Raw genomic sequence first — 12,916 nt, forward strand, 5'->3', positions numbered from 1 at the left:
CGTAATCTTAAGCACCTCTTTTTTACACTCGCTGACGGAATTCCTTGCAGTACTGTGGAACCTACGCAACACAACGCATGCCAGCCACGGCGCCAGAAAAGAGTACTAAGTTTGTTGATAATTTACTCATTTGCCTCTCTGAAATTTGTTTTTGTTTTATTTATTGTTAGACTCGGACAGTGGTGGCAGTTCGTAGGCTAACTATGGTTTCTGTTTTTTTTAGAAAAATACCTCATTTTTATATGTATCTAATAGGCAGCCCTACATTTTCAGCTCCCTGTTTAGCTAAAAGCTTCAGCAGATCCCACGTACCTGGGGAATCGGCATTATGCGAAGCAGGGGGAGGGAAGATTAGTGTGTTGCAATTTTTCTATCGATCAAAGCGTTACAAAGGGGCGCTAAAGATATGTACAAATGTACCCAAAGACATACATGAAACAACCACGAGTGGTTTATGTAACGAGTTGTTTACAGTTGTGTAACTATGCCAACAACCACATGGATATTAGCAACACCAGAAGCGGTAAACTGATATGAAGCGCTGGTGCTCGCGAGGATGGTAGCCATGGACACTGCTACATAAATTAACTTTAGCAGATGGCGCCCATATACAACTGACATTAGCCCAACTCGACGGCTATATCATAGAAATATATACATATCTTAATAAATTTAGATAGCGAGCACTCCAACCACAATTCACATTTCATGGATATTAGGTTCTACTTGAAAAAAATTGACGGACCCCACGTACAGTGGGAATAGATGATATGCGGAGCACCAATGAGAAATGTTGATACGCCACTAAAAAATCAGCACAACGGTACGAGGTGGAGGTGAATGATGCCGTACATTACTTCCGTGTCATAATTATCATCCTTGGATGAGTCTTTTACCTTCGTCATCTATTTACGTCACTTAACATTAACTTTCAGTCTTGCGTCACGTAACAGCAAATTTGGTATATGTGGAGCTAGAAAAACGGCCGCAAGCGCATCATGAAGGGCCCAATATACTCCAATGTAACGTTGACGGGCGCACATGCTGGGCCCATCTATCTATCTATCTATCTGTCTGTCTGTCTGTCTGTCTGTCTGTCTGTCTGTCTGTCTGTCTGTCTGTCTGTCTGTCTGTCTGTCTGTCTGTCTGTCTGTCTGTCTGTCTATCTATCTATCTATCTATCTATCTATCTATCTATCTATCTATCTATCTATCTATCTATCTATCTATCTATCTATCTATCTATCTATCTATCTATCTATCTATCTATCTATCTATCTATCTATCTATCTATCTATCTATCTATCTATCTATCTATCTATCTATCTATCTATCTATCTATCTATCTATCTATCTATCTATCTATCTATCTATCTATCTATCTATCTATCTATCTATCTATCTATCTATCTATCTATCTATCTATCTATCTATCTATCTATCTATCTATCTATCTATCTATCTAGCCGCCAACGACTTTTAGCTATCCTGGCTCTTTCGATAATGGTATCTACACCAAACTTGGTATGGCATGACATGACAGTATGACGAGCATAAGTGACTAGTCATAACATAAAAATCATGACATGTATGTCATGATTTACATTTCATGGTCTTGCTGCTCTTGCGGTGGTTTCTTTCACATGACATGTTGCAAAACTGGTATGGTAGGACATAATTGCATGGCGAACCCAAGTGACAGACCCTACCATGAAAGTCATGACATGCGTGTCATGTAACATGACCACGTGCCACGCTCATGATGCGCCCATGGCCGTTTCGCCACCGTCACATATACCAAACTTGTTATTACGGTACGTGAATGGATGACCAAGGTATGCGACTGGTGAAAACATGATAATCATGAGATGCATGTTATGTAACAACATGACTACAGGCTACGTTCATGATGAGCTCACGGCTGTTTGGCTAGCTTCGCATGTACCAAATTTGGTATTAGGTGACGCGAATGGACGACATAGGTAAATGACACATCCAAACATCATAACCATGACATTCGTGTCATGTAATAGCATTACTACATGCCACACTCATGATGCGCTCGCGGCCGTTTCGCTAGCTTCACATATGCCAAATTTGGTATTACATCACGTCAATAGATAGCGAAGGTATGTGACTGGTGCAAACATGATAATCATGAGCTGCATGTCATGTGAGAACATGACTACATGCCACAGTCAAAGCGCCAATACATTTCGACATAACCCGGCACACGTGCACGCCAGCGTTTATTTCGTCACGTCACGCCGGCGTTGCCACGCCAGGCGCCGGTCTTGCCATGTACTTAAGGCCCCTGTATTTTTCAAAGGTAGCGCAAACTCCCTTCCCCGCGCCGTTTCCTCCTCGCCCGCCACTCTCAGCCGCCATGAAGGAGCGACTCACGCGGAGCGCGCCGCCGGATGGTTTCGTTTTGTCGCGCGGCGCGTTGAAGTAAGGCCCCTAGGGGCCTTACGTTGAAAAGTTAATATGAGTGCTCTTAGAGCTCGAGTTTGTACAGGAACAACAGAGCCCTACTGAATTTTGGGACATGCATGCCTGCTTCCATAATGGGACCTGTGTAAACGATTCATCCATAAAATACCACAAACGTTTAGTGGGATGAAGGTAGATTTTATTGAGTGCGCAAATAAAATGCGGGAAGCATCGAATGATCACGAACGCTGCAAAACATTCCAGTAGAGTGACGACAGGGTGAAACAATTTCGCTATCCAATCAGATAGCCTCTGATTTGATGCTTCTGATCAGAGATAGCCTCTGATTTGATGCAAGATGCATTTCATGCTTACAGCTGCCAGGAGGCAGCTGTAAGCACGAATTGTAAATACAGAGGCTAGAGGCGTGAACATTTGCCATCACAGTGCAGTTAACTCACAAAATGGGCTACCCACTGGTTCAGGGTCACGGTCGATTGACGTTGCTGTGTTGTCCCAGGAGGCAGCTGTAAGCATGAATTGCATAAGTACACAGTCTAAAGGCGCGAACATTTGTCATCACAGCGCAGTCAACTCACAAAATAAACTGCCCACTGGTTCAGCGTCCGGGGCCCTCCCCACTGACGTTTCTGGCTCATCCAAGGATACAGCTGTAAGCAAGAGTTGAGCAAGTACAGTGTAGGGGTGGGGATGTTTGCTGCCACAGTAAGACAGAATTGGATGCCGAATTAATGAGGTTCACATGTCATAAAGATAAATGCAGCAACTATGCTATCTGCCAGCGATCCAAACACACTGTATAGTCATATAAACCCCAAAACATAATCGCATTTGCAACACAAGAGAGGCATAGAAACTACAAAGGGGCCTCACCAGGAACCGTTTCATTCCCCCTTTTGCGGGGTGGCTTGCGCTCTTTCGGAAGAGGCCGATGCGCAAATATAGAAGGAACCGCATTTGGCTTGAGTTTCTTGATCCCAGTTTGTGCCAGAATTGCTGGCTCATACTGATCCATCGTGAAGTGTTTCTGAAAAATACCGACATCCTCTGTCGCATTTTTGCAGTTTGGCTGATGTGATATTGCCGAAGCAAAATATTTTGCTTCTTACGTTAAAAGTGCAAACAGCCACAAAAGCCAGATGATTTTCTTGCATTTAGTAGGTGCCTTTCTCTTTGTTAATCGAAAGTGTACAACTTCGCAAGTATGTTCGAAATTTGAACGAAAGTATTTATACATTACACAAATAAACAACTATTCAACATTATATTTACCATACACTCTCTTATATAAGCTGTACACGCATGCACAAAATTCGGTCATGGAAGTGCGCAAAATTGAGATAAATATGAAAGAATGCAAACTGAGAACACAATAAACCACAATAAAACAATAAACGCCGAAATTTTGCCTACAGGTAATCAAAGTTCGAGCGAAAAAAAAAAGGGAAAAACGATCAAAGACGGGGTTGATCTCTGGAGAAGCATAATTGCTTCCGCTGCAAATGGTTCCATTTAGAAAGCAAATCGCGAACGCCAAACATTCAACAGTAATTATGTTGTGGCCGTATTCGAATATTCGAGCAAGCTCAAAACGATCGAGCTGTCATTGTGGTTGAAATCGTGCGAGAAAGCGTCGACGGAAACTTCAAGCTGCTTTTGTTTAATATGAACCTGAACCAAGGATGAGCTTTATCTGAAAGCCTTCCGGAGGCATGTCTACGCGAAGAAGTTCTGTAGTGAGTGCTTACCTCGCAAAGCCTCCCTCGGTGGCAATCGAAGTTTTTCCTGCCGATGCGATGCAGCCATACCGCTCTCCGCTCCTCATTATTTTTCCCTCGTGGAACCACAAAAAGGTTGTCGCCTTTTGCAATGCTGCTGGAGCAGCCAACGGCACAGCAGGTCGGCATTGCGCTGCATCCGAGGCCGCCTTGCTAAAGGCAACACACGTGGGAGCGAGATGCAGTGCGCTCACTCATGGCGTCGCTGCCCGGCGGAGCCGAGGAGTCAACAAGGTTCAATGGTCACGTGTCGCGCCTGGTCCAATTGGGTAGCAGAAACGCGCGCTGGAGTGAGGAGAGACGTAGAGGGCGGGGAGGAAATTCTCCTCCGCTTTTTGTACAACGGTTTGCGCTACCTTTGCAAAATACAGGGGCCTTACATGTACTCGCATGCGCGCGCCGCAGTGGTGTCTGGGTAATGCATCGGCGTTAAATGCAGCATGTCGCATTTCGCGCTGGTTGCCGTCGGGCAGCGCTGACGGACGCTGCTCGCGCCTGGCGTCAGACTATAGAGTGCTCGCGTTTTTCTAAAGTAGCGTCGCTGCGCCAAGTGTTCGCGCGTGTCAATATTACGTTGTAGTATATTGGACTCTTTATGATGCGCTCGCGGCAATTTCTCTAGCTCTACATTGTTGTGAAAGACGGCGACGCCAACACGGCCCCGAAGGCGCCACTGCTTCGAACTCCGCCACGAAGGTCACCAGCCGTTTGGTAGCGTAGGTTTCTCAGCTCGCGACTGCTTCTGCGCAGAGCTGATAGACGAGCGGACGAGACGACGGTGAGTTAAACAAGGCTTATGTACAGCATATATACAGAGGCGTTACAAATTCGGCACTGGGGCCGACAGAGACTCGAAGAGCCGAGCTCTCCTCTCTAACACATAGGTCTGCTCTCAAACGGGTCCACTCTGACACACATGTCAGCTTTCACCTAGGACCGCCAATCGCGACGCGCCGCAGGGCTTCTTTTATATGCACCGGGTCCAACCAAAATGTCCAATTAGAAGCGCCGCTGGTCGTCAGGGCAGACTCCTCCAATGGGGTCGCCGCGCAATGCGGCAGACCCCCAGACATGAAGACGCCCGTTGTTTACTCGACGGGCTCGCTGGCACTTGCGCTGACTCACTGCACGTGGGCGCCAGAGAGGCGCCGACAGAAAGGCGCCGTGGCGTGCTGACGCCGTTGAGTTGTTGATCGCGTCAGGCGGGCTCGCGGCTGGCCTTAACACAGATTGCCTTTTTCAGAGGCACGGCCGTTCGCTGTGGACTCGCAGGCATAACAACATATGCCAAATTTGGTGTTACGTGACGTCAATAAACGACGAAGTAGCTCTACATATACTAAATTTGGTATCACGTGACGTGCATAGATGACAAAGGTAAACGACAGATCCAAACATGATAATCGCGACACGGAAGTCATGTACGGCATAATTTACCTCCACCTCGTAAATTTGTGTTGATTTTAAAGTGGCATATCAACCTTGCTAATTTGTGCTTCGCATATCATCGATTCCCATTGTGCGTGGGTTCTGCCAATTTTTTTTTTTTTTCGGAGCAGATCGAGAGACACTCGACCGCAGGAAGGGGAATACCTTCGCACGTTCTAAGCTCAAAGCTACTAAATTAGCCTGTGGCGTTCCTGAGGCACGCGCCGTTAGGTAAAGGCATGGATACATGCGTAGGTTGCCTCGTTATTTTGTACGCGCAACCTTGGCGTTTGACGACGTTTTAAATAAGTGCATGTCCAGTACCAGTGTTATGTGCATCTTTACAATACATTTACAAAAAAAACATGTCGGACTATTGAAAGAGGCGCGCCTGTAGTTATTTACAGTGAAAGCTGTTGTGAGATCTCAACAGCTGATTTTGGGGGTGCAGTCGCCCACCGCTGGTGTCAGTAACCGCTATTATGCACAATGAGAAAAACCAAATATCCTGTATTGGTGAGCGAGATACGAACCGGGACAACTCCGCGTGATGGTTGGATATTCTGCCAGAGAGCTATGCCGGAGCTTGTAACTGATTTACTTTGTACTGAAACTAGGAGGGCGGCCGGAGCCGCATTCTTTTGAAGAAGACGAATTCACTATTAAGACATATCTCGCACCCCATCACTTTGTTTCCACTCTGCTTGTTCAATAGAAGAAGAAATTTTAGCGCCAACCGCAAGAACCGTGGTGCCCCCCCCCCCCCCCCGCCCTTCACTTCTGTAGGAGACGCCCGCCCGCTCGCTACCGGTCAAAAGTAAAAATGTGTACTCTTTGACTGCTCAAGTAAAACGCCTACTGAAGTATAGAGGTTTAAGTTTCGTGACCAATATACAGTGTTGGGCAGATAATTTACGCTATAACATGCGGCAAAATCGATAGGAACGATTGAGTTTCCCGGCTGAAACCAGAGATTAAGCGGGTATCTGCATGAGCTTAGTCTTCGGTCAAACCTGCAGCACTCACCGTGGACGGTTAACCTTGTTCAGCACGAATCTCGAAATCGTTGGCCCCACCCGGTGGGTGCTAGCAATGAGTGCTCCGGTTGTTTGACGGGACGGCTTTAAGCTCTCCCATAGTATACCCTGTACTCTAAATCGGTACCCCCTTTTTCTAATCTCCCCCCCCCCAACACTTTTCCTGAATACATGACATTGTGTCATCGCATATATTGTAACTTTATACTATTCATTGAATCGTGATATCGCATTGAGTTCTTGTAAACATGTGTGCCAACATTGTCATGTATATAAGCGCAATGATGCCAACATTGATGCGAATGGTGAACAATGATGCCAACAACATGACTGCATGCCACACTCATGATGTGCCCGCAGCCGTTTCGCTAGCTTGGAATATACCAAATTTGGTACGACGGGACTTGAATGGATGACGAAGGTATGTGACTGGTGCAAACATGATAACCACGCGATTCGTGGCATGTAGTCATGTAACAACATGACTACATGCCACGCTCATGATGCGCTTGGGGGCCATTTCGCTGGCTTCACGTGTATCAAATTTGATATTACGGAACGCGAATGAATGACGAGGGTATGTGACTGGTACAAATTTGGTAATCATTGCGTGTCATGTAAAAACATGACCACAGCCCACACTGATGGTGCGTTCGTGGCCGATTCGCTAGTTTCACATATGCCAAATTTGGTATTACATCACATGAATGGGTGGCGAAAATATGTGACTGGTGCTAACATGATAATGATGAGATGCGTGTCATGTAAGAACATGACTACATGCCACACTCAAGGTGCTTATACACTTTGACGTGACCAGGTGCGCGTGCGCACCGGCGTTTATTTCGTCACGTCACGCCGGCGTTGCCACGCCAGGCGCCGATTTCTCCCTAGTAGAGATCAGTGGATCTGCTCACTTGCCTCCATTGTGGATCTGCCTGCCATACACTCGCAGGCATGCGCTGTGTTGCTTTGACGCATGCGCGTTTGAGTGCATACGGCGTCCCTCCGTCACGAAGAGAAGCAGACGCGATGCTAAGTAACGTCGTTGGCGCGAAATGCAGCATGTCGCATATTACGCCGGTCGCCACCGGGCCACGCCGACGGACGCCGGTCGCGCCGGTCGCGTTTCGCTAACGTGGAGTCGCTGCGCCCAGCCTGCGCGCGCGTCTACGTTGCGTCGGTGTATATTGGGCCCTTCATGACGCGCTCGCCGCTGTTTCGCTAGCTCCACGTGTGCCGAATTTGGTATCACGGGAAGCGAATAGACAACGAAGGTAAATGACACGTCCAATCCTGATAATCGTAATTTGCGTTTCATGTAAAACATGACTACCTGCTATGCTCATTAGCGTTCTCGCAGCCGTTTCACTAGTTCCTCATATACAAAATTCGCCATTACGTGACTTGAATGGACGACGAATGTGAATGAGACGTCCAAACATGATAATCACGATATGGATGCCATGTAAAACATGACGACATGCTACGCCCATAGCACGCTTGTGGCCGTTTCGCTACCTTCATATGTACTAAAGTTGGTATCAGGTGACTGGCGACGTTAATAGATGACGAAAGTAAACGAAATGTTCAAACGTGATAATCATGACATGGAAGTCATGCACGGCATAACTTACCTCTGCCTCGTAATGGTGTGCTGATTTTGAAGTGTCCTATCAACCTTCCTCATTCGTGTTTCGCATATCATCGATTCCCACTGTACGTGGGATTTGCAAAGTTTTTCTTAAGATGCGTTGGTCCAAAGAGGCTTCTTTAAACTGGAACAGCTTATTGCTCTCCCAAAGTAGAGCTCATCGTACTGTGCATTGTCGAACATTTGTTTGTAACATAAGCTGGTGAAGTTTGGCATAATGTTCTTGGGACGGCTTACGGCTCTCTCGTAGTAGATTGCATCGTACTCTAAAATGTTTAACTTGTTTTCAAAAACAAGTTTCTCGCGGGTCGCCTTAAAGCACTCCCATTGTAGAGCATGAAGTACTCTAAATTATTAAGCAATTTTTCTAAACACAGAACATCAATTAATGTACGAAGGACCCACTGCTCTCCCATAGTTGAGTAAAACGACGTTAAACACTTTTTCAAGCAGGCGACAAAAGTTGTGGGACAACTTTCTGCTCTCCCATAGCCGAGTACCAGTACCCTTAATTGTTGAACACTTTTTCTAAAAACACTGGCTTTCGCTTGAAACTGGGACAGCTAATTGCTCTTCTACAGTAGAGAACGTCGTACTCTAAATTGTTTAAGGTTTGTTTTAAACACTCATCTAACTGGTTTTCGGGAATTACTCTATGCTCTCCCATATTAAAGTACTATGCACTCTAAAACATTGAACACTTTTTTTACACACGAATGCCTTTGTTGTTTGCTCAGTCGGGTGATGGCTTGCCACTCTCCCATAGTTGAGTACGGAGTACTAGAGATTGTTAAACACTTTTTTTCTAAACACAGTGTATATGGTCACTCACTTTTCGTTTCACACGGTTTTATGATTGTTCCAGCTGGACTCGGACTCTCGTTCAATAACTGGGCTGAATTATGTCATTGGCACAGCTTACTACTGTTCCGCAAGCCGATTTTTGACAGTGTTGATGCATCACGTCTTTTGCAGTCAGCAAGCAGCAGAAACTCTACAAATAAGCCCATTTCTCCTGCTGCTTGATTTTACCAACTCATAGGCTCGCATGCCTGTGCCATATCTGCCATGGTGAACAATGTTTATTTTGCAGGTATGGAGAGCCACGAACAGTCGTATTGCAAAGGAGCAAGAAGGGCTTCGGGTTTGTCCTCAGAGGAGCCAAAGGTGAGCTTTCCGTCATCAGCATCAACAGTTACCTGCCTTAGAGCTGTACTGCATTCTCATTCGATCATGGCTATGGCGATCACCCTTCAATGGAAACGAAATGTTGAAGGCCCGTGAACTGCGCCATGTCAGTACACGGTAAAAAAACACTGGATGGCCAAAATTTTCGGAGCCTTCTACTACGAAGTCCCTCATATTTATATGGTGGTTTTGGGACGTTAAACCCAAACTCCATTACCATACCGCATCACGCATTCTCTCCATTTGTGCCTCACCCCGGTGGTTTAGTACTCGGCTAAGGTACTCGGCTGCTGACCCGCAGGTCGCGGGATAGAATCCCGGCTTCGGCGGTTGCATTTTCGATTGAGGCAAAAATGCTGTATGCTCGTGTGCTCAGATTTGGGTGCACGTTAAAGAACCCCAGGTGGTCTAAATTTCCGGAGCTCTCCACTACGGCGTCTCTCATATTCATAAGCTGGTTTAGAGATGTTAAACCCCTCGTATCAATCAATTATTTCTTTCCATTTGTCATCATTAACAGAACATTCATAGTGATGACTCCCGGGAAAAAAGTTCTTGCCATATCATCCATTGATGCCGTCGGCTTACCTAATTGTTTGAAAGGCCTACTTCATCTGATAAAGTGAAACTTTAGTTATGCGCGTTGTAACTTTCTCACAGAGAGAGACGCACTCGTGGGACCTCTTTATAAAGTCACACACACAAAGTATAAACACATACCAGTGTGTTTGAACACGCGCATCCAATCACAAACACACATATACACAATAAACAAGTCCACCATTCCCAATTGCGGCGCCGTCCTTAACGCGAGGCTGTTCACTGTCAAACGCAACGTGCGTTTGATGCAACGCCGTTGAGCGCTGAATGCAACCATAGTGTTTTATACAACAATACCTAGAGGGAAATCTGCCGCTAGTGTCTACGCGTTCTCCGTCAGTGGCGCTTGTACCCCCATGGGAATTATGGGAAGTACATGCTTCGAATCTGCTTCGAATGGATCATGTTCCTGAGATTCATGACGCTTCTTTTTTGAGTGTAAAACAAAGTGATATGAACCTATATTTATATAAAGCTTGCTTAATTAAGTTGTGTGTAAACTCTACTTTAAAACGTTTTCGTGACCAGGTGGCAAAAGTGAAACCTGGGCAAATTTGCCCATCAGTGTATTCATTGCTCTGTCATTGCGTTCCAGATTCGGCATCAATATTTAATCAACTATTTTTTTACAACACTTGAAAACAAGCATGCATGTTTTTTTTTCTCGGAAGTAAGCATTATTTATTTATGGAAATAACCACACAGTATTAAGTGAGATACACTTATTGTTTCGTCTTCTGCAACGCTAGGTGCGTCTGTCTCAGTGGTCTTAGTGGTCTGCCCCCAACGAACCTGTGGTTTCGTTGTGAAGTCGTGTCAGCGGAGCGTGACAGTGCGTCTAATTAACTTCGTGATCGTTTTTTGGTTAATTTAAAACAAGTTTAGGCAAGACGCACTCGTGATAAAGATGAAATCTAGGTAATATTCTGCTCTGGCATGAGACGCTACATCTAGGCGCAGCAGTAAATGGGCGACGCTTAATTTAAACTGACAAATACGACTCGTAAAGCCCCAACATCACAGCAAATCAGGGGATCTATAGTCGGCTACTTCCTAAGATTAGAGAGTTTTAGTCCTGCGTACGCTGTGTACGTGGCGGCGTTGCGTACGTAAGGATGCCACGTTCTGCGTAGTGCGCATGCGCAGACCGCAACTCGCACGTATCACGTTACGTACGCAGCCGCTACGTACGCACGCATGAGATGCGTGCGTACACATGAACTGATCGCACCGCTCTCGAACAAGTTCACGAAAGCGCGAGACTTCGTTTTGCAAAATGGCGGCATCGAAGGCAAGCAGCAACCGGCTCTGTGGCTTAAAATATGGCCATAATCTGGTTATAACACTTGGATTGGCTCACATTGGCTGTCAACAACACGTGCTCCTATTTTGATCTACCAGATGGCGCAACACGCTTCACGCTCGTTACGTACGCGGGTACTACGGCGTACTAAAAGCCGATTAGTGGCAAACGACGCCACGTAACGCAAGGCGCTTGCGTGATGCGTACGTAGCACCATTCCGCAGTACTAAAACTCTCTAATAACTACGTGCTCCACCCCCCGTGATGCTGCACGCCTGTCATTCGTCTGTGCAGCAGAGCAATGATTGGCTATTTCCTTTGAAACTATAACCACATTTTTGCTAATAATGCAAGTACTATACATACCATAGGTTAAAGGTCCTTCGTTCCTTGTTAGAACGTTACGTTTCGCAGAGTACTGAATTCCAAGTTTTTGATGAAATTCGCAGAGAAGTAAGATGTTTCCACCGTGAACTAGCTAAAGGAACACGAGCCTGTACGAACAAGTGATATGACTGAAGTCTGTAACATCTGCCTCACGCCACGTAAAAATCCAACGTCAGTTTCTACAGTGCTTTCTTCATAACACAGCAACTGTTTTCTTTTTCGTGCATTTTGGGGGATGGCCCAGTGCTCTCCCATAGTTGAGTACGAAGTATTCGAAATCGTTAAAAAAAATTTTCTAAACACATCCAAATTAACGGTATGGAGTGCCGTCTTTTCTCTAACCCCCCCCCCCCCCCCATAGCCAAATAATTTCGGACGGCTCAGTGCTCTCCCATAGTTTTGTACGAAGTACTCAAAATCGTTAAACATTTTTCCTAAACACAAATTTTCGGTTCTTAAGATGGCCGACTGTTGTGTGTGAGACCCACAGGATGGCTTTCAGCTGTCCTGTAGTAAAGTACCTGCTGCTTTAAATCGTTACCCTCTTTTTCTTCACACACAGGCCATTGAAGATTCCTCCGTACGACTTACTGCTCTTCCATAGTTGAGTACCAAGTACTCCAAATCGTTCATCACTTTTTTCTAAACACACATATGCGAATTCCGCATGGAGGGGGACGGTGACCGCTCTGAGCGGAGCTGACATTTATTCTTATGCTGTAACCGTCTATAGTGGTCGTCAGCCTCTTGGAACAACAAAGGCACTACTTCAGCTTTTTTCACCGCACCCCACTAACCGCGCTGTGCGAAGAATGAAACGGAAACTACAGAAAAAAGTCTGTATACAATTCGCTAGCTAACCTTATCCTATCCAAAGACTGTACTTCCCATAATTCTCACAAATGTACACGATCGCAGTGCTAGATTCTTTCTAGATATTATTGTAATAAACTTTATGGATGCAATAATGTGCAGTGTGCTGCACCCACAAGTCATATTTTATCATTATGCAGCTGGTGCTTCATAACCATAGTTGATATTGCTCTAGTAAACCCACCTAACTGTGACCTAATCTCTGACTGTCAAT

The 12,916-nt window shown here is 45.7% G+C and overlaps 2 protein-coding genes across 6 annotated transcripts in view; one reads left to right on the top strand and one right to left on the bottom strand.

The window, feature by feature from the left end:
* Prosap (SH3 and multiple ankyrin repeat domains prosap) overlaps positions 1 to 12,916 on the top strand; it is a 240,418-nt gene that overhangs the window by 216,286 nt on the left and 11,216 nt on the right. For all 5 annotated transcript variants that reach the window (XM_075871779.1, XM_075871776.1, XM_075871780.1 and 2 more), the window contains one exon: positions 9,445 to 9,518. In XM_075871779.1, the coding sequence (XP_075727894.1) occupies positions 9,445 to 9,518 (74 nt within the window). The remainder of the gene's footprint in view (positions 1 to 9,444; positions 9,519 to 12,916) is intronic.
* LOC119180891 (uncharacterized) lies at positions 2,565 to 4,391 on the bottom strand. The gene is made up of 3 exons (XM_075871781.1): positions 4,203 to 4,391; positions 3,328 to 3,481; positions 2,565 to 3,104 (listed from the first exon to the last, which is right to left on the bottom strand). The coding sequence occupies exons 1-3, from the start codon at positions 4,359 to 4,361 to the stop codon at positions 3,013 to 3,015; spliced, it is 405 nt and encodes a 134-aa protein (XP_075727896.1). The 5' UTR covers positions 4,362 to 4,391; the 3' UTR covers positions 2,565 to 3,012.

The sequence above is a fragment of the Rhipicephalus microplus genome, chromosome 8, assembly GCF_043290135.1.
Source record: "Rhipicephalus microplus isolate Deutch F79 chromosome 8, USDA_Rmic, whole genome shotgun sequence".
Classification (NCBI taxonomy): domain Eukaryota; kingdom Metazoa; phylum Arthropoda; class Arachnida; order Ixodida; family Ixodidae; genus Rhipicephalus; species Rhipicephalus microplus.

Bases quoted from the DNA above. Each gene is read 5' to 3' on its own strand.
- LOC119180891 (XM_075871781.1), bottom strand. From the start codon at position 4,361: ATGCCGACCTGCTGTGCCGTTGGCTGCTCCAGCAGCATTGCAAAAGGC. The intron at 3,482-4,202 runs GTAAGCACTCAC...GGTATTTTTCAG, and splicing joins ACCGAGGGAGGCTTTGCGAG to AAACACTTCACGATGGATCA. The intron at 3,105-3,327 runs GTGAGGCCCCTT...TCTTGCTTACAG, and splicing joins GGGGAATGAAACGGTTCCTG to CTGTATCCTTGGATGAGCCA.